A 24,843-nucleotide genomic window follows, 5' to 3' on the forward strand; every position below is an offset into this window, starting at 1 on the left:
TGTTAGTTTTGATATCAATATTTCGTGTTGATTTCGAATCGAAGTACTGATTTTGCAATTAACTAAAAAAAAAAAAGAAATATCTTTTCAAATCTCAAAATGCTTATAAAAATCAATTAATCGATGTATGTTCAAGCTATTCTTGAAATTGGCAGGGGCAGGCTATGTTTTAGAACCAGCCATGTCTGGTCCTCAGACTCATGACGCTAAAAATAAGAAATGGATATAACTGTGTTTGGCATTTGTGATGATCAAAATTCATCTGCGCTCATCATGATGCTTCCCACAAAGTTTCCCTTGTACCATCTTTTCAGAATGAGTGCAGCTAGGGTGCCAGAAATCATTTGAGCCAGAAATCATGCATGACTACACACATCAAATGTTGATCTATTGATGGAATTAATTATATAGTTCAAAACTCTCTCCCACGCTCTCAAAACTGTGATCTCTTGCTCTCTTCCTGCTCTCTCCCAACTACCATCACCGCCACTCGCACTGCCAGCCCATCCAACCACCGCATTTACCACTTTGAGCCATTTAACAACTCATGGTTTTGAATGCTACAATTTCGTTGGCTTGGAGTCGTGCTTAAAACTCATCTCGGTTGTATGATGACGTGCGTCTTGGTGTGGTCATTTGCACCTAATGGCTGGTCTTAGCCATGGCCTGGGTAGATTTAGGGCATAAATTTTGGCATTTACTTCGGGTTAGATTTATCTTTTTCTTTCTTGTTTTTTCTCTCTCTCTACCTCCCTATGGTTTTTTTAATCTAAGAGTGTGGAGGTGAGAACCTCCACTAGTATCATGGAAAGGCAAAGTACTTGGCCCCATGCAAGCGCCGTAGAAAGTAAATGTGCTCACCACCTAAGCGAATATGCTCAAGAGAAAAAGTGATTATCAACTCGACAAGCAGTGAGAATGAGTATGATACTCGCCACCTCGGCAAGCTTCGTGAAAAGACAAAACGCTTGCCATTTGAGTGAGCACTACATAGAACACAAGTGTTCGTACCTAGACAAGCACCCCAAGATCATAAGTGCTTGTCATCCAGGCAAGAACCTCGGAACACGTAAGTGCTAGCCAACAGCCAAGCATCGTAGGGACCAGAAAGACTTTTCTAAACTAACTATTAAAAAAAACATAAGTTGTCATTGCACGTGCAAGTATAATGGACAGTAAAAGTGCTAGCCACCTAAACGAGCATCGCAAAATGCAAGAGAGCTCGCCTTCAAGAGAGCATTGCGAGTACAAGGACTTTCCTAAACTAACTATTGAAGGAAGAATAATGCTACTCATCATCTTATGATATGACATAACTAATTGAAGATGATTTATTATATTTCATTTGTAAACCTATAATCTAATATTACATCATGTGATGATGAGAAAATGGATGATGAATATATTTTTTCTTAAAGGAAAACCTACAAGAAAATACAAGTTATCAAGGAAAATTATTTGGACTTTGGTGAACAACCTAGATGAAGCACAATATTATTTACCTTGACGAGCAATGTCAGGTACTCCTTATACCTTGGGCAAACACCACGAAAAATAAAAGTGCTCGCCTCCATGCAAGTACCAAGCGAGCAAAAGTGAAGTAAAAGTTCTCGTCCTATACAAGCACCAAGGCAGGCAAAAGAACTCACCCCTAGGCGAGCACCACATAGAATGCGAGATCGAGCATCAAGGAAAGTAAAAGTGTTCGTCCTCAAAGCAAACATCAATGCAACCAAAAGTAGTTTGTACGTATGTATGCCTGTCCATGGCTTCCCTGTCTTCCAGTACTTTTATTGCTTGAAAGTTGCAAATTTTCACATGCGATCTTTAGAGTTTTTCTATTTTTCGGATTTCAAATTCTTTAATTGATTTCTTTGTTCATAAAATGTAATGGAGAATTTTAAGGAAAGGAAAAGAGGAGTTGTTCTTTGTTATAATTTTTGCGAAAAGTGTTTTGTTTCTTCAGCTGCTGTTGTGTGGTTTTTGTTGGGGGATCATGTTGTAAGATGCTAAAAGTTTTGTTTGTGAATGTGTGAATACTATTTCAATGCAGTATAAGATGAAAATTGCTATTTTCTTTTCCGCTCTTTTTTTTTTTTTGCTTTTCTTCTTTCCTTCAACCTCGATCAGAGTTCCGACCTTCAATTCCAACAATTTCGATTAAAGATGGAATCTACTTTGATTCCGTGTCGAAGTCGAAGCCCCACTTGGCCTCCGACTTTGGTCGGAATCATAAACTCGAGTTGAACTTTTCAACTCTATCGGAATTGGAATCCAACCCTACTTTAGAGGGGTCAAAAGAAAATGAAGATTTGTATAATTTCTAAGACAGGATGCATGGGAGATTTTAGAAGGCTTTGAGAAGAAGTTTTCAAAAATTTACTTTTATAAGATGTTTATAAATTAATGAATATGGTATGTACTTCTAGGCCTATAATTATCTATCTCCCTGCCAAATGTGTTGCGGTTCTCGTGGACTTTGGTGGTAATATAATGGTGTGTAGAAGTGGTGATCATGAATTTATGATAACTATTTGACAAAATTAAAAAGAGAGAACAAAATGTCAAAAAGTGATTGATCATGAAGTAGAAAGCAAAACCCAAAAACTTTCTTTAGGATAACTCGTACATGAGCACGAGCCCTAAACAGAAATCTACAACGCATGTTCCCTTTTACTATGCCAGCATTTTCTCCCCAAAACTTCGTAGCCCACCAAGATATGGACTGCAAACTGCAAACTGTGGGACACTAGCACACGTGTCATAAAATGACAGGTTGTTCCCAAATGGGCACCTTACTCCCACATACTATCATTATGCCTCCACCAACTTCACCTCTGTGTATCAGTGTCCTATTGGGACTTGGGGAGAGATGAAATGAAGAACCCTCGTCAAAGGGGCATATGGGGGACCCATGTCCTACTTGTCACTGACCACCACACTTTTCCCCACGCCCTAATACAATTTTTTATTTTTTATTTTTCACTTCTAGAAAAGCGCAAATCTTAAAAGCGGATTTGATAAATCCTTTGACGTCCACTAGGAAAGTGAGAGAGATTCTCTCTAATTTTTTTTTATTTGGCGGGTAAATCCCACGCGACCAATAAGACTTAAAAGATTTTCCCGCTTATGTTGTCACTAGCTGACACTTCCAGATCCCTCAAAAGAATGGACTTGTTTTTAAAATATTTTATTATTATTTAATATTTTATTATTACATTTTTCTTACTTTAATCTATTATTTACAGAATATTTTTTCCCATATTCAACCGATGCAAACAAACTAGACTGGGGTTGGTTTGTTTTTGGGGCCCTCACAGTTTCACATGCCGCCCCAACAGAGAATAGTGAAAAGGGACAGTGGCATTTTTTCTTTAAGGGTGGTTTGTTTGTCATCTCCATTAAAGAAAGATTAGGGCTTTGGACTGTTTTAGAGCTTAAAGTACTTTCCAGTAGAACTTTTATGGCCAAAATATATCTGGGTCCCTTGTCTTTAATGCAGTCTCTTTGTCAATCTACTGGAGACGCACTTCTTGTTTATTCATGGGTTTGGTTTTTGTAGCTGTAATCCATGTGTAAGTTGATAGCATCGTCAGAATGTTCCAAGCTCTGAGCCCTGCAAGGAAGTGTGTTTGTTGCTTCAAATATTGAATCTTTGGAAGAGTTACTTAAGCTATATTGTTCATCAAGCGGGGATATTGGTAAGAAAATCCTGCATTTGCTTTTGTTAGATCTCTGAAAGTGTCTCAGTTTGCGTAGTGCGTTTCAGTCATTCAATGCTTTGGTTGTGCCCTTAAAAATTGTTCTTTGCTAAATCAGTATTGTATTTCTGACCTCCGGGAAAGGATCAATCTTTTGAGGCTATGGTCTCCAAACGTTTACTTGTTTGTGAGCTAAAAGTATACGGTTGGTGAATACGTTTAGGGATTTTTATTCCAATGTTTATCCTAAGTTCTTGGTTTTGCTTACCTAAGTGGAGATTATTCATGCTTCTGAAGAAAGGTTGTTGCATGTCTATTGTCTTTTCCGCAGCTTAGTCGGTTTTTTTTTAACTTGATTCTTTAAGAGCTTAAAAGAGCCATTTTCTTTACTATCGTAGGCTGTTTCTCATAATATTGAATAAAGAGCTGCTGTGTCGTGGGTACTGTTTTCTTTTTTAAGTAAGTGCTCTGGAAATCAATTGGGTCTGTTTGAAATATGTGAGTTAGTAGCTGAAAAGCTTTCTTATGTTCTTGAACTTCTCTCCGTACCTAGGTGGAGCCATTGATAGGATTAGCATGAAGCTCATCAAGCTTTTAGTTGCATCCCTGTTTTTTCTGTCTGCCATGGGGCAGCTTCCTTCACAGGACATTTTGGCGCTGCTCGAATTCAAGAAGGGAATCAAGCATGATCCCACTGGTTATGTTCTGAATTCATGGAATGAGGAGTCTATTGATTTTAATGGCTGCCCTACTTCTTGGAACGGAATTGCTTGTAATGGAGGAAATGTTGCCGGGGTTGTTCTTAATAACTTGGGTCTCTCAGCTGATGCGGACTTGAGTGTATTTTCAAATCTCACGAAGCTTGTGAGACTCTCCATGTCAAACAATTCCATGACGGGCACGATTCCGAACAATATTGCAGACTTGAAAAGCCTTGAGTTTCTAGACATATCTAATAATCTGTTTTCCTTGTCTTTGCCAACGGGGATTGGCAGGTTAGCAAGCCTAAGGAACCTCTCATTGGCTGGGAACAACTTCTCTGGCTCAATTCCGGATTCTATATCTGGTCTTACCTCAATCCAGTCTATGGACTTGAGCCGTAATTCCTTTTCTGGTTCACTGCCGTCAGCATTTACAAAATTAAATAACCTTGTATCTCTAAATCTATCTTTGAATGGCTTTAACAAGAGAATACCTAAAGGTTTTGAGCTAATTAATAGTCTTGAGCTGCTTGACTTGCATGGAAATATGCTCAATGGTCAGCTGGATGTGGAATTCTTGCTTCTATCAAGTGCAACCCACGTTGATTTCAGTGGTAACATGCTAGTTAGTTCTAGTTCACAGCAGCAAAGATTTTTACCGCAAATTTCTGAGACTATCAAGTATTTGAATCTTAGCCACAATCAGCTCAAGGGATCACTGGTGAGTGGAGGTGAGCCACAGGTCTTTGAAAACTTGAAGGTGCTGGATCTGAGCTACAATCAGCTCTCTGGAGAATTGCCTGGATTTAATTTTGTCTATGAACTCCAAGTCCTGAAGCTCAGCAACAACGGATTCTCAGGTTTCATTCCTAATGGTCTGTTGAAAGGAGATTCTTTGGTATTAACTGAACTTGATTTGAGTGCCAATAATTTGTCAGGTACTTATAACAATTAATTTGGTTTTCCCAGACTGAAATTCATAATACATTTTATGTTCACTTGAATGGATCTTGTCTGCACTGCTACTATGTGATATAAATTATTGAGTCTCTCACAGTCATGTTCTTCTTTCAGGGCCGATAAGTATGATCACGTCAACAACCCTGCACTTTCTTAATCTCTCCTCAAATGGGCTCACAGGCGAGCTTCCTTTGCTGACTGGAAGTTGTGCGGTACTCGATCTATCAAATAACAAATTTGAAGGAAATTTAACCAGGATGGTAAAATGGGGGAACATTGAATTCCTTGATCTCAGTCAGAACCAATTGACAGGGCTGATCCCTGAGTTTACCCCTCAGTTTTTGCGTTTAAATTATCTCAACCTTTCCCATAATTCTCTTATTAGCTCTCTTCCAACTGTTATCACACATTATCCGAAGCTTAGAGTTATTGATCTCAGTTCCAACCAGCTAAATGGTCATCTTCTAGTTGATCTGTTGACAATGCCCACTCTGCAGGAGATTCATCTTGAAAATAATTTACTGAGTGGTGATATTAAGTTTTCTCCCCCTTCCCCTGGAGAAAGCAATCTTCAGATTCTTGATCTTTCTCGTAACCAGTTTAGTGGCTATTTTCCTGATCAATTTGGGTCATTGACTGGACTTCAAGTACTCAATATTGCTGGAAATAACTTTTCTGGTTCTCTGCCAACTTCCATGGCTGACATGAGCTCAATAAGCTCATTGGATATATCACAGAACCACTTTACTGGTTCTTTACCAAACAACTTGCCTAACAGCCTCATAAGCTTTAATGCTTCATATAATGATCTTTCAGGGTTTGTCCCTGAAAACCTGAGAAAGTTCCCAAGTTCTTCTTTCTACCCTGGAAATAATAAGTTAAGTTTTCCTAGAGAGTCTTCTGGAGGAACCAATTATCCAGATGAAAATCACAAGAGGAGATCGATGAACACTATTGTCAAAGTGATAATTATAGTTGCATGTGTGGTTGCTGTTTTCATTCTTATCCTTCTTGTTATCTTCATACGTTACATTCGTATATCAAGGAGACCTCCACCAGAGCACAAAATAGATAAAGACATTCGCCGGCGAGCTCAACCAAACCCCTCCGCTCTTACTGGAGCAGAGAGTGGTGGTGCTTTGGTAGTTTCAGCTGAGGATCTTGTGGCTTCACGGAAAGGATCAACATCTGGGATAATCAGTCCCGATGAGAAAATGGCTGCTGTAACTGGCTTCTCCCCATCAAAGGCTAGCCACTTTTCTTGGTCACCAGAATCTGGGGATTCGTTCATTGCTGAGCACTTTGCAAGGTTAGATGTGAGGTCACCAGATCGATTGGTTGGTGAGCTTCATTTTCTCGATGATACCATAACACTGACACCTGAGGAGCTGTCTAGGGCCCCGGCAGAAGTATTGGGGAGAAGCAGCCATGGGACTTCTTATAGGGCAACTCTGGATAATGGGGTGTTCTTGACAGTTAAGTGGTTGAGAGAAGGGGTAGCAAAACAGAGAAAGGAGTTCGCTAAGGAGGCTAAAAAATTTGCAAACATCAGGCATCCTAATGTGGTGGGTTTGAGAGGGTACTATTGGGGGCCCACACAACATGAAAAGCTCATTCTTTCAGATTATGTCTCGCCTGGAAGTCTTGCAAGCTTTCTTTATGGTAACATTTTCTCCTCTTAGTCTGTTTACCGATCAAAAGAAAAACCTTTTCTCCTTTACTTTGCTTTGATTCTACAGTTGTCGTGGGATGTTTTTAGTCATGGACATTATAATCTGTAAAAGGTGGAGCTATCTTTACCACGGTTACAATGAGGGGTGTGCACAAAGCCTATCATCTCCTTGTAATCTATATATCTAAACATAGCTTTTGGTACACACATCGGATCACTTTGTAGTGGACCTTGTCTGAGTCCTAAAAATAATCTTGCACATGGTTTCATGATCTGGTGAAAGAAATAAAGATGAAGTAATTACAAAAATATCAAGTTTGTTAAGTTAATGAAGTATAGATTGAAGGTAGAGATCATGTCCAAAAGCGCTTTGTCTGTATCCTTTCTCATCCGAGAATTTGTGGTGGGGTTTTTAAATATTTAAGGAGATCTGCCTCGAGTGCAGAAGTCTTTTTTACCCTTTGCAATTACACATCATTGTTAAATTAGTGTCAGTAAACTTACACCTAAAACACCTCAAAAGGGAAAACTATGTTAGTCCTTTGCATATGCCTTAGTTTTCTTCTGGGTGGGAAATGTAGCTTTACCTGTTGATACAATCTGTACGAGCTCAGTAATATTGCCTGTTTCAAGTGAGATACGTTCTTAATTGACTGGCGCACTAGCATGATTTCAGCATGTTCTAAATTTGATTCATGGCGTGTCATATGGCAGTGTGGCACAACAATTGGCAGGGTATTCTTAAAAGATCGACTAGACTCATCCCATGATTTGTTTCTTACTAATTATGTTCACTGATTTAGCTAATTAATTGTATGTCCTATTGGGCCGTAATAGTTGTTTTCCACTACTTAAAAGACATTCTTAGTGGGGCCGAATGGCATGAATGCTCCTATATGACCCAAAGCTCATTAAATTCTTGTATAACCATTGTCCAAAACCATTATATTAGAACATCAGCATTGTTGGTCAATCGATTGCACCTTATAGGTTGTAGCTAAGGTCATATGGCTTGTTCATTAAACTTTCAGGATTCAAGCAATTTTGGCTTTTCACGCATTTTATTTTTCATGCTTATTTATTTTATTTTTTTTTAAAGATTTCTGATGTATCTTATTTTCAGATCGGCCAGGAAGAAAAGGTCCACCATTAACTTGGGTCCAAAGGCTCAAAATAGCAGTTGATGTTGCACGAGGCCTAAACTATCTCCATTTTGATCGTGCTGTACCACATGGCAACATTAAAGCAACAAACATTCTGTTAGATGGGCCTGATCTGAATGCACGCATTGCTGATTACTGCCTCCACCGCCTAATGACCCAAGCTGGCACCATTGAACAGATTCTTGATGCTGGTGTATTGGGTTATCGTGCACCGGAGTTGGCTGCATCCAAGAAACCACTGCCCTCCTTCAAGTCTGATGTTTATGCCTTTGGAGTGATACTGTTGGAACTTTTAACAGGAAGGTGTGCTGGTGATGTTATCTCTGGTGAAGAGGGTGGGGTTGATTTGACAGATTGGGTGCAGTTAAGTGTAGCAGAAGGTCGTGGCTCAGATTGTTTTGACCCTGCAATGACTCCAGAAATGGGGAATCCGGCAGCCGAGAAGGGAATGAAGGAGGTTCTTGGAATAGCTTTAAGATGTATACGATCAGTTTCGGACAGGCCAGGTATCAAGAACATATATGAAGATCTTTCATCTATTTAGTATGGTGTGGATCCAATGTCTCTGCTCTCTGAGTTTTTCTGGGTATTTAATATCTCATTGGCCTCCCTTTCTGAATCCTTGGTGGTGGCATTTTTGCTTGCTCAGCAAATTGTATTAACCATTGTTGTAAAATTGGAGCATACTTGAATGAATGGGTACAAAATTTTAAATGTTGCCACCATGAGGAGCTATGACCTTTACTTTGTCATGTAACTTCCATTCACACTGACAAATCCAGTTGGGAGTAACCCAGAAATATTCTAGAGGAAAATGATCATTGAATGGCTAGCCTATTTCCAATCTCTGCCTTGCATGATTTATGTCTAACATGTGGAAACCATCTCCAGATAACAAGGATGCCGTTTTAGCTGGACAATTCGTGTAGGAGGTTCAGAAGTACTAAGAAACATGTACTGCAAATTTAGGATCTCTTTCTCAACTCTTTGCCAGAGATTACAAACAATAGATATATTTAGATGCCAATGGACATAACGTGCTTTCTCATAAACAGAATAGTCAAAAGGATCCAAAGCTTCGTGATCTTCAATCCCTTTACATAAGTCTTCTTTAACTCGAGACTTAAGTAACTTAAAATGCTCCAATCTGTTTTCTGCTTGGGGAGGGATATCTTTGCCGCTTAAGCTGAAGGAGGAAGATAAACGATTCAATCCAATAAAGCTAAAGAAAAAAAGAATTGAAATGTTGCAAAAACGTTATCCATATATGATATAACTATTATGGCGGAAGTTCCCCGACAGAACATTTGTTGTGAGTTTAATGTAGAGGTGAAGAAACAATTCAGGCTCGTGGATCATATGATTCCTGTAAGCTACGACCATTCCGTGGTCGTCCTGGGCCTGGTGGGTGGCCCTTTTTAAATATATATATATATATATATCTAAAATTAAAGTTTTTTTTTTTATTTGAGATTTTTAAAAAGTTTTTATTTTCTATTTTTAGCATTTAATTTTAAGTTAATTATATATTTTTGAAAAAAAAATTATGTTATCATGTTATTATGTTTCTGTTTTGTTTTTAATTTTTTAAGTCAATTTTACATAAAAAATTTTAAGTCAGGTTGTTGTTATATATTGAATGAATAAAAAATATAAGAAAATTATTCTTTTTAAGGGATCCTAATTCTGGATTGAATTTCAAGCATATATAAAAGCATTTCTAATGGTTTATCTATATTTTTTACTTTTAATTTTGAAGTTAATTTTAATTTTAATTTCTAAAAGCGTGCAAACTTCACACACTCTCTTTTTAAAAAAAGTAAGTTTTATTGAATAATTTTTTTATGTGAATCTCAGATTTATTTATTTTTTCAAAGAGAATGCGTGACTTGTATTCTTTAAGATTGCAAATATAATTTTTTCTCTTTTTAAAAATTAAACAAATGAAAAAAAAAAGTAGAGAGAAAAATAACAAAAAAAAAAATAGATGAAAGGAGGGACAGAAAGAAACAATTAACTAAAAAAAGGCTACGTTTTTTTATAAAGCTACGTTTTTTTTATAAAACAATTAACAAAAAAAAAAAAAAAGGAAAGAGAGAGGGAGGAAGAGAGAGAAATATATAAAGCTACGTTTAGATTGATATTTAACAAAAAAATATATATTTTACATTTTATTTAGATAATCAATTAAAAATAATTTTTTGAAGATTTCTTAATTATTTTACTTATAAATGAAAAATACAAGGGGAATGCTTTAAGGGATGTTTGGAAATAGTTTTCATCTTATTTTATCTTATCTCATTTATTTCTCAAATATCATTCAAATATAAATACTTTTAACTTAATTATTAGAATTTTTTCAAACTAATCATTACAACTTTCACAAGCTTTTAAATAAAAAATAAAAATAATTTAACTTTTTTAAATCTCAAAATAAAAATTATATTCTAACAATATTTTAATTTTATAATATTTTTTATTTAACTTTTTCTCTCTCATTTATTAAAATATAATAAATACTTAATTCAAATTATCTCATTATTATTTATAAAATATCTTGTTAATATTTACAAAAATTTTAACACATCTCAAACATAAATGAGTAATACTATATGTATTTATAATTTTATTTATAAGATTTATTTTATTAATTTTTTTTTAAATTTAAATTTAAAATTTAAATGTCATGATTTTTAACTTACCAACATGTAAAAGAAAAAATTTTTTGTAACTTTTTTTTAAAAATATTTAACATTTTACAACATAAATTGGTACCTTCAAAACTCCGACAGGCAATGTGCATTATGCCGTGCAATGGATTAGGTGGATATTCCACTCCCCGAAACAAAAGAAAACAACAGAGTTGGCAGCAAAATAATAAAGAAAACAAATCCTACAATTTTTGTCGTTTTGTTCTCTCCCCTTAACTTGTATCGATAGTCCAATGATCGTGATTAGCTGTTTTCATCAGAACGTAGTGGAAGAGATAACCATGGCAATGTGCAGGGCGAGAGCGCTTTTTTCTTTCTCCAAGTGCAAGCCTACACTCTTATCCCCTCTCTTTCATTTCTCTCCGATACGCCGTTTTTCGTCATCTGAGTTTGAGGTGAGCTTTTCCTCTTCTTCTTATTGGCCTTTTAACAGCTTTTATATGCTCGTTTCCTTAAAGCCAATAGTTCTGGGTCCTTTAGGCTCTTGGATACAAATGATCAATTACTTGTGCTGATTCTCGATTGGGTATGTGACAAAATTGATGGGCATCTGTTTGTTTTGATGGTTCTTCGTCTGGATATGTGTATGACACCTATAGAAAACATGACAATTACTTAAAAAAAAAAAAACATGACAATTAAAGCGGGAGAATAAACATGTTCAGTTAGCATATATACATACATGTATACCTACACGTCTACCTAAATACATATGTGCATTCATTATTCTTGTGAACTAAAAGCTACAGAATCCAGCTTCTTTTTCGCAGTTTCATGTAGTCTTGAGACTTTTTCCCTTTTTCATCTCTTTGGTGGGATTTACTTCTAAGAGTGAAAACAAGCTCCTGGGTCATACTATTATTTAGTATACGTGAATGAAAAGCCAGCTTCTTTGTTGTGAGTGAAACAGTTTTTGTGTTTGAGCATGAACTTTGTTACTTCACGGGCTTTGATAATTCAAACTTATAATGGGATACATGTTTTAAAGGAACAAACCAGGCTCTGAAACTGTTAAGCGTGATTTGGGCTTCCAATTCTGTGTTACTCTGCAATTATTTGCAGATATATGGAGACCCCCTTTTGGGGGTGGGGGAGGGAGGTGGGTTCTATATTGGACTTTAATTAAGTTTAGTGATGCCTCTCAATTGGGCATCTGAAATTGTATGGGCTACCTGATTATTCTTTCTTTTCTAGTATCCAGTTAGCATTGATCACTGTAGAGCTTGAAAATCTGGTGTTTTCCTTCCGGGTTTTTAGATTGTTATGCATTTTGCGGAGTTACTTCAAATTTCTCAAACCATTGATGTATTACAGAGTGTTGGGTTCATAGGGCTGGGAAATATGGGCTCCAGAATGGTGCATAATCTAATAAAGGCAGGATACAAAGTGGCCGTTCATGACATGTAATGTATTTGGTTCTTTTCTTTTTTGAGTTCTTCATGACTTTTGCCAGGGAAAAAAAAAATTAGTCAGACTTCAATTAATTATTTCATTTGTTTTACATTTCGAAACGAGATGATTCGCTCGGTGCAAATTCAAATTCAAATGATTCTGTATGTGTGGCTGCCAATGAACTTGTAGTTCATAGCATTAAAGCCCTTTCAAGTGTGATACTAGTTAACTTGGGATTTTTTATTGTTTTCAGAAACTGTAATGTCTTAAAGAAGTTCTCTGACATGGGAGTCTCTACAAAAGAAACACCTTTTGAAGTTGCAGAAGCAAGTGATGTCGTAATTACAATGTTGCCTTCTTCTTCTCATGTGAGTTTTAATTTATAAATCCATCTCTCTCTCTCTAAAAAATCTATTTCATTGCTTGTTGTTGTGAATATTAGAATGACCCTTTTTTTTGAGTTTAATGACTGAATGAAAAAACTGAAAATTTATGTAGGTATTTGATGTGTTCACTGGACCAAATGGTTTGCTTCAAGGTGGAAATCTCCTAAGACCATGGTTATTAATAGATTCGTCTACTATTGATCCACAAACATCGAGAAAGCTTTCTGTGACTGTATCTAAATGTATTTTAAAGGAAAAGAAAGGTAAAACTAGTAAATTAAAGTCCTAAGCAGACTGTTTTAACTTGACTTGACCGCTAGTCATTCTGCATTCTTACTTGTCCATTATATATGTTAGTTTATCCTTTTGCCTATCATAATTTACTTCTCTCGTCTATGGTGCAGATGGCCGTTGGCATAATAGTGCTATAAAGTAGTGTATCCACAGAGTAGGGATGTGGAGCAGTCATTAGTTTTTTAATGTCTTCTCCTCTCTCTCTTTCTCTCTCTCTCAACTTCGTTCAAGATCCATATGGAAGAACGAAAATAGAAGGAATGATAAACTAATTACATAACGAAAGAGTTACATATGTAACAAGTTAGGAAACACTCTTGGACAACACCAATTTCATAAACTAGAATACAATCCTGTTAAGGGTGCTAGGTCTGAGAATCCATGACTCTTTGGTACTGAGTTCACAACAAAAATTCCTAATCTGAGTTACTTGCTCAAGTGGTAAGCTAATATGATTTATCTAATTCATGAAACATTCAAAATAAATATTAAAAGTACCACACTTATCTATGAGGAAAGCAAGAGATATAAACAAAGTATCCGTCAAGTATAGAAATTACGAAACTACAGGGTGGAATGAAAGAGTGCCGCATCCACTGAATAATCTATTATTCATTCATTAGAGCTTTCACGACATGTACCATAAATCTAGACATATCTTAAAGGTATGGATCACTTTAGTATGGAATACGTATGTAGCATCATACTCATCTTAAAAATTAGAATTGTCTTCAAACTACATTTTCATCTTGCTTTGAGTAGTGGATACTTTCCATGAAACTTGCCATGTATTAAATTTGAATCAGAGATCAATGTGTTTGATTTTTTTTTTACATTCTTTATATTGGGGGGAGAGGCTAGAATTTTGATAAATAATCTTGTAATTTTTATCTTTAACTATGTTTAATTGTATGTCGCATTTTTTTTCTATATCTAAAGACTGGCAGATTGTATTATTTGTAGATCATTGGGTGAACCCTGTCATGTTGGATGCTCCTGTGTCTGGAGGTGTTCTTGCTGCAGAAGCTGGGACACTTGCTTTCATGGTATAATTGCACTTTTGACCTTTGATGTCCAGATGTTTAATTCATTCTGATTTAGTTATGGTGTTAAGATTGAAAAATAACGCATCACCATTGTGGAAACACTTTGGACTTTTTCCCTCAGTGATGTATATATTTCGGGCACCGAAGTTTTGTGTCCTGGTAATAATCAATATCTTAACAAAGACTAACATTTGTCCAGGTTGGTGGGTCTGAGGAAGCTTACCTGGCTGCAAAACCCTTATTACTTTCAATGGGGAAAAACACAATATATTGTGGGAAAGCAGGAAATGGCTCAGTAAGTTTTCTTCTTTACTGGAAGTCACCACATTCTGGTGTTGTTTCTTTTTTAATTTTGTTCATATTGAGTATATGTATGTGTCAATAATGATAGAGGAAATTATTTAAGACTCGGTATACACTCTTAAATCAGTTTGTTGTATTTCCCTTCTGAGGCTGATCTTACTTTGCTTTTGCTTTTTTCTGATTAACTTGGACTAACGGAGAATAATATATGTCATTGCACATTGTTGGGATGAGACATTAGGAAACAATATGATATTAGAGAATGAAGATCTCATATTGAAACCATGTGGTTTTTTATTTATTTAACAAAAAAAAAATCAATTGTAGGCATTGCCTGTTTCCATTCCTTTTATTCTCATCTTTCTAGGCAGAATTGAATGTTGAATTGAAGCCACTTTAAATGCAGTCACGTGAGAGATGAAATCTAACTTCAACATTGCTCAGGAGTGTCAAAATCACACCCATATACCACGGTAGGTTCCACCAACTGGTTAGACTCATCAACTCATCCCAAATTAGTTGTCTATCATGATCAATATTAGAACCATAAACACCCGCAAAAGCCCATTCAAAGTTTTCATCAACATTTTAAAAATCACATGCTACAGTATATTCTGCCACACAAACATCAAATTTTCCCACTGCCATTCCATTCCACATGAGCAATATTCCTCCTCATGACCCTCTCGCACCCACATAACACCAATTCATATGTTGACAGCCCCACTAGTTTTACTGTTTATACAGTAGCCCTAGACAATCTCCAATTTAGTCCTTCCAGTTCCCAAGTTATTAATCCTCAATAGTTTGTTCTCTCATTCAGCCCTCATACTTTCCAAGACAATATCTTAGGCCTCATTCTCGAAAAGATGTTTCTCTCTCCATTCTTCTACCTCTACTATAGTTATCGCACTTGTTATCATACTTAATAGAATGCATCAACCTCTTTAATTGTCAATTTCTTCTAAAGATCTAGAAGAAAACATAGGGATTCTGATTAGACTTTAATGGCAGTAACAAAGCCATCAACTCTTCCTCAAACCCCTCACAAGCCATCAACCTCTTACCTTATGCAAAACTCACTCTGATGACTCCTATGACTGTGAAACAACCTCCTCAATGATATCCAGGGGCAGCAATTCAATAAAGTTTTGTTTGGATCCTGGTGCACGATAGCTTCCATTCCTCCAGCTTTTTAGAATTTGTTATGTGTCCATATATAGCCCAATGATTCACATCCTATTAAACCAGCTTGCTAGGTGGAGGTGCCCCCAAGCTCATATGCACACATACCATTTGACTCCTAACCAATGTGGGAGCATAACATACCCCCACCCTTCGAAACCAATGCCCACGTTGGTCGAGCACTATGGGAGGCTTTCACCAGGCTGGGGCAACATGGCCTGTCCCACTAGATCCATAGCCGGCCACTCCGCAAGCCTAGCCCGTTAGGCAAGGCAGCATGGGAGCCCACAACCGGCTTTGATACTATTTGTAATGTGTCCATATATGGCCTAAGGATTCACATCCTAGAAAACCGGCTTGCTAGGTGGAGGTGCCCCCAAGCTTATATGCACACATACCATTTGACTCCTAACCAATGTGGGACCATAACATATGCTAGGTGGAGGTGCCCCCAAGCTTATATGCACACATACCATTTGACTCCTAGCCAATGTGGGACAATAACAGAATTCATTGAACTGCATTCTTTTTTTTATTTTATTCCCCGAGTTGGTTGTATCCTATTGTATACCTCTTGTATATTTGGGTTCCACCCCTCTGTGCTTTGAATAAGATTACATTATTTATCAAAAAAGTTAATACAAGCGAGTGAAGCAAATTTTTAATGCATACCAAGAGCTATTTTAGGTCCTATCAAGCATTAGTATCAGAACCATTGATGAAGGAAGCCTTATTGCTGTGGCATAAGAATAAATGATTAAGATAATCTCAAGATGTCCAATGGAGAGCTAAAGACTATCACTTGGTAGACTCCAAGAATCAATTAGATTGTTCAGTTGGTTTGTTGCATTAGTATTTTACAGTCTGATTCATGTGGTAATGGAGATTTTGATCACTTGAATTTACTTGGTTCTCTATGCAGTGATTCTGTGGCATAATTTAACATATTCTACCTCTTATTTTCTCATCTCCAATACGACACTGACTGTATATGTATTTTGACACTGAAAGTATTTCTAGCATGTCCATATATACATGTTTGTTTGGATAGGAAGGTATCTGTCATATTATTGTAATGCAGACATGGACATGAGCATAAATAATTGAATCAAATGGATCCAACCCTGGTCAACTCAAGTTTGAAGTAAAAACAAATACCTTGATCGTGCTTAAGTCTTCATGTTGCTTGTGTGGTATTTCACCATTCATGAGTGAGATATGGCAAATGTTGTATGCTGAGAAATGTGGAAACTTTTAAGGTAGGATCAAGTTATATCTGTCTGGGCATTCTCATCAGGTTTCCTTCCCTTGCCCTTATTCGTCACAAGCACACACTTCCCTGCTGCCTGTATAACAGTCCATCAACTGAAGGAAATATGGTTCTCAGCTTGTTCTTGAACTTGTGCTTAATTCTTATGCTATCAGATTTTGCTGCGAGTATTTTATGCTTTGAGCATCGTTGTTGTTTAGGCAGCAAAGATCTGCAATAATTTGGCAATGGCTGTTAGCATGCTTGGTATCTCAGAAGCCCTTGCTCTTGGTCAGTCTCTTGGAATTGCTGCCAGCACTCTGACAAGAGTATTCAACTCTTCAAGTGCTCGCTGTTGGAGTAGGTATTTAATACTTGTCCACTACTCACCTGTTGGTGAGATTCGATACTCTTAAAGTGCTTGCTGTTGGAGTAGGTATTCAATATTTGTCTATGTGAGAGTATCACTACTTTCACTTTGATCAAGACCACATTGGAAGCACCAGCACTCTAAATCAATGCTGGAGCTTGTGCAAAACGACAATTTTAATGTGACTAGATGCTAAAGGACACGGTGGCACTTCCTTATAGTACAATTGATTTGGTAGCACTTCCGAAAAATTAAAGAGAAGGAAAGGAAAAAAAAAACAGGTTCCTTGCAGACACATAACATAGTTTCCCACACTCGTCCTTTTCTTCTTTTCACTTACCTTTGTGGTTTTTTTTTTGGATCTGCTACCATTTTCAATCCCAAAAGTTTTCTAAGAAGAAGGCCAAAAATGTATATCACACATCATCAAACAAATAAAAACTCATCAGAAATAGTAGCTTCAGTAAAGCATGAGATGTCGTAGATCAATAGTTGTCTTGAAAGATTTTGTTGATAAGAAGTCTTTAGAGATGTAGAAGATAAGTATAATTGAGTTTCTCTCCCAAATGAGATTTTCCTAGTGGAACATAAAAAACTATGCAAGCCAAGAGCAGCCTCATTCCTGTATAATAACTATAAAGAAATTGGTGGATGTAGGAACCCATGGTCAATCATATCCTTCAAGTGCATGTTGCTTTATACCACATCAAATGTTAATGTGGCTCAATTTTAAGAAAATTTAAATCTTATCTAGGTAATTAATATTTAAGACTTTTTAGTACATACAGAATTTGAATGGCAGTGACAGTTACAATCCAGTTCCTGGAGTGATGGAAGCAGCACCCTCTTCGAGAAATTATGATGGTGGGTTTGCATCTAAGCTAATGGTAAGTGAGTTAACACTATTGCTTTTGAGATTATAATTGTATTAATATTAGTGTACAAGACATGGCCATGTGCTCAAAGATGTCTTGAGCCTTCACCCTCAGTTTCATTTGGTTGCTCAATCATTGGGAGGTGGGCACTTTATCCAGTGGGCCACAACTTAGATGGGATGTGAAAACCTATGTTGTGTTCTGCGAGAAGATATATCTCTTTATTTAATCAAGATCTAAGCTCAGTCAAGCGGTATAGTCTATGCATATTTGACTAGGTTGACTTTATAGATATTTCATCTATATTCCTCATTCATAATGTGACACCAGTACTTGCATCACACCCGATTGTATAGAAAATCTTATCTAGCTTTCGTCAATCATGCATTCTTTAATATCAATTGTTCCTTCATGCCTTGGAAGATCATTTTGAGACATGCCGGAAAATATCTTGAATTTCTCCTCCAATAATCTTTGGATGATTGTACACAGCATGAGTAGTTGAGCATGTATGCTTATGTTCTTCTACGTGATGCAGGCAAAAGACCTAAACCTTGCTGCAGCATCGGCCATTGATGTTGGTCGAAAATGCCCATTGACGTCCCAAGCTCTAGAGATGTAAGTGCTTTTGCCTTTATATACCAACTCCTGATCCTAATAAATATAACCTCAAATGTAATACAATTTCTATTTTCTTGTAAATAATTTGTGTAACATTTTGCCTTTTAATCCTAAACTATTTGTTCAGTTGTATTCTACCCTAAAGTTTCAATTTGAGCAATCAACAACCCCTTGAACGATGAGATCGGTTGCAATATCGCTCCATCATTAAGGTTCTCAAATTTGCAGTATAATTAACCTTAAAGTCGTGCTTATCACTCCATCACATAAATGGGTATATTCCTTTTAGAGTTATGATAGATACAGTACTAGAATATGCAAGTAATGTGCACTACTTCCTTTGAAAAAAGTGAGACCCACTAAGAAAAAGTTAGTTTTTTCATGTGAATTTTAGATTTTTTCTACCTTTCAAATTGATTGCACGAGGCTTGTACATTCCGGGACTATATAAATTATTTTCCTTTCTTTTTATCTTTTCTTCTATCACATGTTAAGCATATGAAATTAATAAAAAAAATGACTGGAAACCGAGAAAACTTTAATTATTTGCTACAGATATACAGAACTCTGCCAGGATGGCCATGAGGCCAGGGACTTCTCCTGTGTTTTCCGTCATTATTACTCAGGCATGGATGAGTTTTAGTTCAAGCAATAAAGTTTTCTGGAAGAAGAAGCTCAAACTTTGGAAAAGCTCATCCTCTCCTTTTTGTGTCATCATGCTGCCATTTCACGGGCTTCGTGTTTAACTCTACTCCTATTTGATACAGTTGTTCGTTTCTTTACTAATCGAATTCGGTGCTGCTGTCGTTTGTCTATTTGACATAAAGGATGGTTGGAGAAAGCTAGAAACCTCTCTCTCTCTCTCTCTCTCTCTCTCTATATATATATATATAATAACAGTATGGAAAAAGCTTCAATTATCCTTTTTGGAGCTGATTCCAATGACATCTCCTTGAGGATGTAAATTTGTATGAAATTTCACATCAACTTATTTTTAGGTTATTTTTATCTCATTTTTTGTAACACACCCCTGAGGGTTGAATGAACAATCTCACTTCGAGGGTGAGAAACCTCCAGAATAATAGAGAGGAAGAAGAAGATAAACTTGAAAATGAGAATGCTATTAATTTTCCGGATCCTTACCTCTTCGTCCTCCCACTACAAATACTCCTTTAACTAACTAATGGGCCAAGGGCCTACTTAATCAGACTGTAAAATAAGGGCAATTCAACAATTATAATAACAATAAATGGGCCATGCCCAACTCGATATTAACTTGAAAATAAAATAAAAGAAAGGGTCAACACAACCATAGGCTTGAGCCAACCAAAGCTCACAATGAACTTCGGCCCACTACTGTTCATGAACAGAATTGTGACAAACCCTCCCCCTTCAAAGCACCTTGTCCACAAGGTGCGGTTAGGCTTCAACGCTTCCTTTGTAGTTGAGACCAGGTTCTAAATGTGGCAGATCCCCTTGTCTCGCACGCAGCTAAATGACGGACAAGTGCCTTATCTTTCATCATTTTCTTCATGGCAAGAACAAGACTTAGGGTCACAGCCAAATGCATTCCTTCAGGAACAGCAACCACCACTAATGTAACAGTAATTGCAAAGGATCCCAAAATTTCCATTGCATCATCTCCAGACCAGATCAAGTGGGACCCTTCTTGCAGCTTGCGGGTGATCAGCCCTAGCAACATAACAGAAAATGTAATAGCAGCAAAAAATAGGCCTATTTTACCAATAATGGTTGCTACACCATTAAGTTTGGCCTGCGATGGAGTCTCATCATCTCCTCCTACACAAAGAGCAGCCATCAGTTTACCTCACTGAGCTCTCATTCCAATAGTAGTCACGAGCATCTTGCCTGATCCATCCTGAACTATGATTTTTTTTTTTTTTTTTCTATCCAAATCCTTGAACTGCAGGGGTTGCTTGTAATCACTTATGGCGACAAGCAAAATGCTGGCAATAATTCGAAGGCCATCATGGGCACCCCTTGGCCATCCTTCCATAATTAAGCCCACCAGAAGAGAGATAAAAGCACAAACAGCAAGAATCATAAGGGTTGTATCTTGAAGGGCTTCCCACACAAAGATCCAAAAACCTCGTGATGGGCTTTCATTAAATTCATTAATACCATAAATCTCTACTCTTTGATTCAACAATGGCTCAGAAGTTGGAACGCCCATGTTGACTGGAGTTGCAAACTTGTTTGCAATACCCTCAACCATGTGAAAAATCTTGGACCTCGTTGAGTTGGTGCATGTGGAAGAGGCTTCAATCCTCAAAGGACCATCCCAATTTATTGTCCCAGCAGAGACCGTAAGGCCTTCTTCATTATACACAGGAAGTGATTCTCCTGTAATCATGGATTCATCAACAACACTTCTACCTGAAAGAACTCTTCCATCTATATGCATCCCCACATGATTTCTTTCTCTTCCTCTATCAAAAGGTTTGAAAATAACTCTAAGTGGCAAAAAATCAAGCAGTTGAGGTGCAAATTTCTTATCTCCTAAAACTTGCAAGCCCATGAATAGTTTTCCTCCACCATAAATTACAAGCAAGGTAGAAATGACTTTATATACCTCAACCATACCAAATATCACGACATCTGCCACTTCAAAATCATCCAGAGACTGTAATTCTTCATAACTCAGAGTCTCATGACTCTCATGTTCCTCTTTCGATGTTTGGGAGCACCGTCTTTTATAGGAAATTGATGTAGCTGGACTTTGAATGATGCTGCTCCAATAATCCACAGATTTTGAATGACGTTTATTTGACCCTTGCATGAAGGCAAGACTGCTCCAATCCGTAGAAGAAGGGGTATATTTGACACCCTTGCTCTTTGGAGTTCTTAAGTCTTCACCATAACTAGAAGAATCCAAATTCATAAAACTCGAATCCTTCTGAGATTTGGGTGAATCCTCTATAACATTGATATAGCTTCTTCCAGCTTCATCATTATCTACTTCATATTTGTTGCAAACATTTTTGTCAAACATATTCTGTAAGGTTCCACAAGCTTCTGACTCAAAGGCTTGTAAATCATCCCCTTTTTCAGTGTTTTGCATTAAATCAGCTACTGCTGTGAGAAAATCATCACCGCAGTGCTCCACATTGATAAAATAATGGCCATCCTCTTCATAGAGCTGAACCAAACGATCCAAGCGCTTCTCTACCACCGGTATAACGGTCTTAATTTTCATCCGATTTAATTTGCTCTCATCAGCTAGGGTCCCTTCATGCCTTTCATCAAACAACTCCCAGGCAACATTTCCTTTGGCTAATTTCTGATTGCCACTCCTCAATCTCACAGCATCGCCCGTTGAAGTGTAACCCCATATATCCGTTCCACCTGCAAGTTTGAGGGGAATTGCCTCCAGTTGACCAAGGAAGCACGAGCAGCAAGTAAGAGATTGGTGCGGCTTGTGAGGAAGAAGAGGAGGATGAAGAACCGAATGAGAAGCCCTACATGGTGGATTCTTTCCCTCTCTACTGTTGGGTTTAGTGTTTGAAAATGGAGAGGTGGCAGCAAATGACAATGATGATGAGAATGTTGTTGTTCCAAATATGGATGGGGTGGAACTCGGTGCGGATATAGATGATCCGAAGGTGGATAAACCTGGACTCACTGATGGAACTGTTGTTCCGAAAGGTGTTGAACTCGAAGCGGAGGTTGCTCTCGCAGACGACGTTGCTCCGAACAGAGGTGAGGCAGTAATGGGCGTCGCGGACGCTGACATTGTTCCGAACGGGATATAACTGGAATCGGACTTGGGAATGGAATATAATGAACGTGCTGGTATTATTGTTTCTACGGAATGGTTGCTTTTCCGTAGTTGGGAGCTTGTGAATAAACAAATGGTGGTGACTCCTCCAGGATCAAAATTCCAAATATGAGAATCTGAGCTTGCAGCTTGGGTTTGAATTTTCCAAATGGTGGTGAAGGAGAATCTCGAGCACAGATCTCTCATCCGCTTGACCTTGTCGTCCATAAATTCTTCATTGATTCCCATTTTTGCTTTTGCTTTGAATTTTTGGTGGGTTAAAATTTGTCCGTCATCAACCTCAATTGAATGTTTGGTTTGGAGGGACTGGGGATGATGTCGTTTGGCTGCTACTTGGGTTGTTTCGGATAACAAATGAGGCATATGGTGGTGATTAGCAGAGGGGTCGTCACTAACCTGGCTCTGATACCACTTGTAACACACCCCTGAGGGTTGAATGAACAATCTCACTTCGAGGGTGAGAAACCTCCAGAATAATAGAGAGGAAGAAGAAGATAAACTTGAAAATGAGAATGCTATTAATTTTCCGGATCCTTACCTCTTCGTCCTCCCACTACAAATACTCCTTTAACTAACTAATGGGCCAATGGCCTACTTAATCAGACTGTAAAATAAGGGCAATTCAACAATTATAATAACAATAAATGGGCCATGCCCAACTCGATATTAACTTGAAAATAAAATAAAAGAAAGGGTCACAGGTCAACACAACCATAGGCTTGAGCCAACCAAAGCTCACAATGAACTTCGGCCCACTACTGTTCATGAACAGAATTGTGACATTTTTATATCATTATATAAAATATGATACTTTTTATTAGGATAGTGCTACAGCCCCCGCTGGGGGCTGTAGCATGTATTTGTTTGTGTTTTTTTTTTAAATTATTTTTTATATAAAATTTTTTAATATTTTTTAAATATAAAATATTATTAAAAACACTTTCTTAATCAAGAAGTAAAAAAAAAATTATTAAAAAATACTTCCTTAATTATGAAGTAAAATAAAAAATATTAAAAAAATATTTTTTATTTTACTTCGTGATTAAGAAAGTATTATTTAATAATATTATGAATTTTTTTATTTTTTAAAAATATTAAAAATTATTAAAAACATCTATATAAAAAAAGAATTAAAAAATACACATATAAAATACACTAGAGCTCTAGCGGGAGCTCCCAGCGGGAGCCCCCAGCGGGAGCTCCAGCATTTTCCTTTTTATTATTTTTGGATCAACCTTCATTGTTTTAAAGAAAAACTCTAAAGTTGATAGACTATACCGCCTTATTCTAGTAGGATAGGGCCTAGGGGTGTGATATGTAAAATTACTTTATTTACTACAATTTAAAAATAGAAATGATATTTGCAGTTGTAAGTATTTTTTTTTTAAAAAATAAGTAAATACAAGATTCGCTTTAAAAAAAAAAAAAGTAAATACAAGATTCGCAAGTAATTTTTTTATTGAGGAAACATTAACGGGAAAATACTATATACTAAATTTTTGCCCAATTTTCTGTCTCACTATGTTAATGTGCCATTATCCACCAATACTTGAATTTATTATTGTAGCATCTTCCTTTATTACTTAAAAAATTAAAGTTAAATACAAGATTCGCAAGTAATTTTTTTATTGAGGAAACATTAACGGGAAAATACTATATACTAAATTTTTTGCCCAATTTTCTGTCTCACTATGTTAATGTGCCATTATCCACCAATACTTGAATTTATTATTGTAGCATCTTCCTTTATTACTTAAAAAATTAAAGTTGATATAATAGTTGAAGGATAATGCCATATCAACATACTGTAATGACATGCACCAAAAAAAAAACATACTGTAATGACAGTGAGATATGACATAAGTTATAACATAACATTAATTAGTATAATATTTAATTAGCATAATATGCTATCTCACCATAAGGGACTATTCATTAATTCTTAAATTTGCTATTGTAAAAACAAGAGTTAATCAAATTATTAGCAAAACATATTAGGTCAACATAGAGGTATAATCGGTCTAGTTTGATCAGTCTTTGATCAAAATGATTTTGGACCAGATCGATTCTTTTGGTCCAAAAGATCGGACTGTTAAGGCCTTTGGATTGGACCAGACTGTTTTGGTTGGGTCTAGTTGGTCTTATTGAGGTGTTTCGGTCTGGATAACTTTTTCTCCATTTTTTTCAAGTTTTCGAGAAAAAAACTTGTATAAAATGATTAAACGAAAGTAATTAAGTGTGATTTTATCTAAGTTTTCTAACTAAGTATATGCTTAAATAATTGAGTATTTTAATTAAGTGTAATAAATTAATAATGTTAATAGTATATGAATTATTAATAATTAATAGTTAATACACTATCTTAAAATTCTTAATCTTTAATATTTTATAGAATCTAAGCATTAATAATTAGGT

The 24,843-nt window shown here is 36.5% G+C and overlaps 2 protein-coding genes across 6 annotated transcripts; both read left to right on the forward strand.

The window, feature by feature from the left end:
- The first annotated feature begins 3,343 nt into the window (after positions 1-3,343).
- Positions 3,344-9,037, forward strand: LOC109012875 (LRR receptor-like serine/threonine-protein kinase GHR1). 2 transcript variants are annotated; one of them, XM_018994745.2, is made up of 5 exons: positions 3,344-3,701; positions 4,100-4,160; positions 4,255-5,340; positions 5,477-7,024; positions 8,158-8,911. In XM_018994745.2, the coding sequence occupies exons 3-5, from the start codon at positions 4,278-4,280 to the stop codon at positions 8,739-8,741; spliced, it is 3,195 nt and encodes a 1,064-aa protein (XP_018850290.1). In that variant the 5' UTR covers positions 3,344-3,701; positions 4,100-4,160; positions 4,255-4,277; the 3' UTR covers positions 8,742-8,911. The 2 variants fall into 2 exon arrangements, with proteins under 2 accessions (XP_018850290.1, XP_018850289.1); XM_018994744.2 differs by lacking the exon at positions 4,100-4,160 and having other exon boundaries at positions 3,381-3,701; positions 8,158-9,037.
- A 2,044-nt stretch (positions 9,038-11,081) lies between these two features.
- LOC109012874 (probable 3-hydroxyisobutyrate dehydrogenase, mitochondrial) lies at positions 11,082-19,642 on the forward strand. 4 transcript variants are annotated; one of them, XR_004801105.1, is made up of 11 exons: positions 11,121-11,303; positions 12,223-12,311; positions 12,554-12,668; positions 12,799-12,949; positions 13,944-14,026; positions 14,226-14,321; positions 16,985-17,127; positions 17,936-18,020; positions 18,547-18,626; positions 18,757-18,841; positions 19,185-19,273. XR_004801105.1 is itself a non-coding variant. In XM_035688145.1 (10 exons), the coding sequence occupies exons 1-10, from the start codon at positions 11,142-11,144 to the stop codon at positions 19,270-19,272; spliced, it is 1,092 nt and encodes a 363-aa protein (XP_035544038.1). In that variant the 5' UTR covers positions 11,082-11,141; the 3' UTR covers positions 19,273-19,642. The 4 variants fall into 4 exon arrangements, 3 of the variants coding, with proteins under 3 accessions (XP_035544038.1, XP_035544039.1, XP_035544040.1); XM_035688145.1 differs by lacking the exon at positions 18,757-18,841 and having other exon boundaries at positions 11,082-11,303; positions 19,185-19,642; XM_035688146.1 differs by lacking the exon at positions 18,757-18,841 and having other exon boundaries at positions 11,110-11,303; positions 17,942-18,020; positions 19,185-19,642.
- Positions 19,643-24,843: the final 5,201 nt, after the last annotated feature.

The sequence above is a fragment of the Juglans regia genome, chromosome 3, assembly GCF_001411555.2.
Source record: "Juglans regia cultivar Chandler chromosome 3, Walnut 2.0, whole genome shotgun sequence".
NCBI lineage: Eukaryota > Viridiplantae > Streptophyta > Magnoliopsida > Fagales > Juglandaceae > Juglans > Juglans regia.

Bases quoted from the DNA above. Each gene is read 5' to 3' on its own strand.
- LOC109012875 (XM_018994745.2), top strand. From the start codon at position 4,278: ATGAAGCTCATCAAGCTTTTAGTTGCATCCCTGTTTTTTCTGTCTGCC. The intron at 5,341-5,476 runs GTACTTATAACA...TTCTTCTTTCAG, and splicing joins GAGTGCCAATAATTTGTCAG to GGCCGATAAGTATGATCACG. The intron at 7,025-8,157 runs GTAACATTTTCT...TCTTATTTTCAG, and splicing joins TCTTGCAAGCTTTCTTTATG to ATCGGCCAGGAAGAAAAGGT.
- LOC109012874 (XM_035688145.1), top strand. From the start codon at position 11,142: ATGATCGTGATTAGCTGTTTTCATCAGAACGTAGTGGAAGAGATAACC. The intron at 12,950-13,943 runs GTAAAACTAGTA...TATTATTTGTAG, and splicing joins TATTTTAAAGGAAAAGAAAG to ATCATTGGGTGAACCCTGTC. The intron at 14,322-16,984 runs GTAAGTTTTCTT...GTTGTTGTTTAG, and splicing joins GGAAAGCAGGAAATGGCTCA to GCAGCAAAGATCTGCAATAA.